The sequence below is a fragment of the Trachymyrmex cornetzi genome, unplaced genomic scaffold (genome assembly GCF_001594075.2).
Source record: "Trachymyrmex cornetzi isolate Tcor2-1 unplaced genomic scaffold, Tcor1.1 scaffold112, whole genome shotgun sequence".
Lineage (NCBI taxonomy): Eukaryota > Metazoa > Arthropoda > Insecta > Hymenoptera > Formicidae > Trachymyrmex > Trachymyrmex cornetzi.
Genome location: NW_017295676.1, coordinates 417,946 through 419,369, shown reverse-complemented (window position 1 = coordinate 419,369; position 1,424 = coordinate 417,946). Strand labels below are relative to the sequence as shown.

The 1,424-nt window shown below is 33.4% G+C and overlaps 1 protein-coding gene across 1 annotated transcript in view; it reads right to left on the bottom strand.

Moving 5' to 3' along the window:
- Nucleotides 1–561, bottom strand: part of LOC108763859 (uncharacterized) — a 2,130-nt gene extending 1,569 nt beyond the window's left edge. The window contains exon 1 of the mRNA XM_018511776.1: nucleotides 448–561. Coding sequence (XP_018367278.1) covers nucleotides 448–505 — 58 coding nt within the window. The 5' untranslated portion in view covers nucleotides 506–561. The remainder of the gene's footprint in view (nucleotides 1–447) is intronic.
- Between the last annotated feature and the right edge of the window lie 863 nt (nucleotides 562–1,424).

Here is a 1,424-nt window from a genome sequence, read left to right as displayed (position 1 = left end):
TCTACACGTATGTATCGCGAAATAACCACTAGGTCTTTTACACGCCTTACAGTAATCATTTTATATAGATTATAATTTATGATGATGCTATTTGTTACACACACAGTGACAAATCGATTCAACTTACAATAATTTCATTAATATTAACAGTAAGAAGCTAAAATTATAACTCAATACTAATATAACATAAAGGCATGTAACAGCGCGAGTAGTTGCGAGAAAATTACCCCCACTTCTTCTATTTTTTCTGACTTACGCGGCGTAAATTCCAGCGCGGCGTATATACCGGAGTTACCCTATTGTAAATATAACTTAGATATTTTTGTGCTTAATGAGCCATTTCATAAAAACATTCCGACAAAAAACAAATATTTATTAACTTATACTACATCAGCAAATTTTTTTTATAAAAATACAGAAAATCAATGTTATTAAATGTATAGTTACCTGCAGCAACAAATATCGCTAATCCGAAGGCAAATAATATTATCATTATGCGGGACATAATGGATTTTTAATTCCGTACAATTCACAACTCCAACTAACTCATATGACTGATGCTGTGTTTGACGGTTTTTATATATATATGAGCGGTTTCAAATTAGTAGCGGCATTTTATAATGTCTTCTTGACGATTGTCACTATCACGCAACAACCAATGAGAGACGCGTTTTTTCCAGGATCGTTCTTACATTGGCTATCGCTAAACGATAGCAACAATTGTTGATAAGGCTGGCCATACACGTTTATGCAAAAAAAGGACTTAGTAATATCAGCTAAATATCAGTTACTAGATCACATTTTGTTGTTATAACTAAAAGTTGACTATTTAAGATAAAATATATTTGTTGCCAAACAATTTTGTTAGTTAAAATTAAAAGCGTACTTAACACAAGTAGCTAAGTAAATGGTAACTATTCCTCACTATCTTAGTTGCACAATCGAGCATTCCATTCGCAATTGTTTCTGGAACGCTGAGGCTGCCTGTGTGTAATTTAATATTACATTGGCAGCCATGACTACGTTTATACGGCTCAATTTACGTCGAAGTTATAACATCGATGTTATGAAACTGGCCAACCATAGCTATTCCTTCGAAGAATGGAACGACTGATTGGCCACTTTCATAACATCGATGTTATAACTTCGGCGTAAATCGAGCCGTGTAAACGTAGTCATATTGTATGACATGCTCATTGCGTCTATTGCAATGTATTTCCGATTTCGTGTATTTTGATTTATTCTCTAGTACGATAGATCATCTATTTATCCACTTCTCAAGAGAAGAAGCTCTCAGCTTAAATTAGTATATCAGCTATTAAATTAGTATATCAGCTATTAAATGATTTTTTGGTCTTGAAACACAAAATGCACTGAAATATCGCAGTAGTATCATAAGTTAAGTGTGTGTGTGTGTGTGTGTG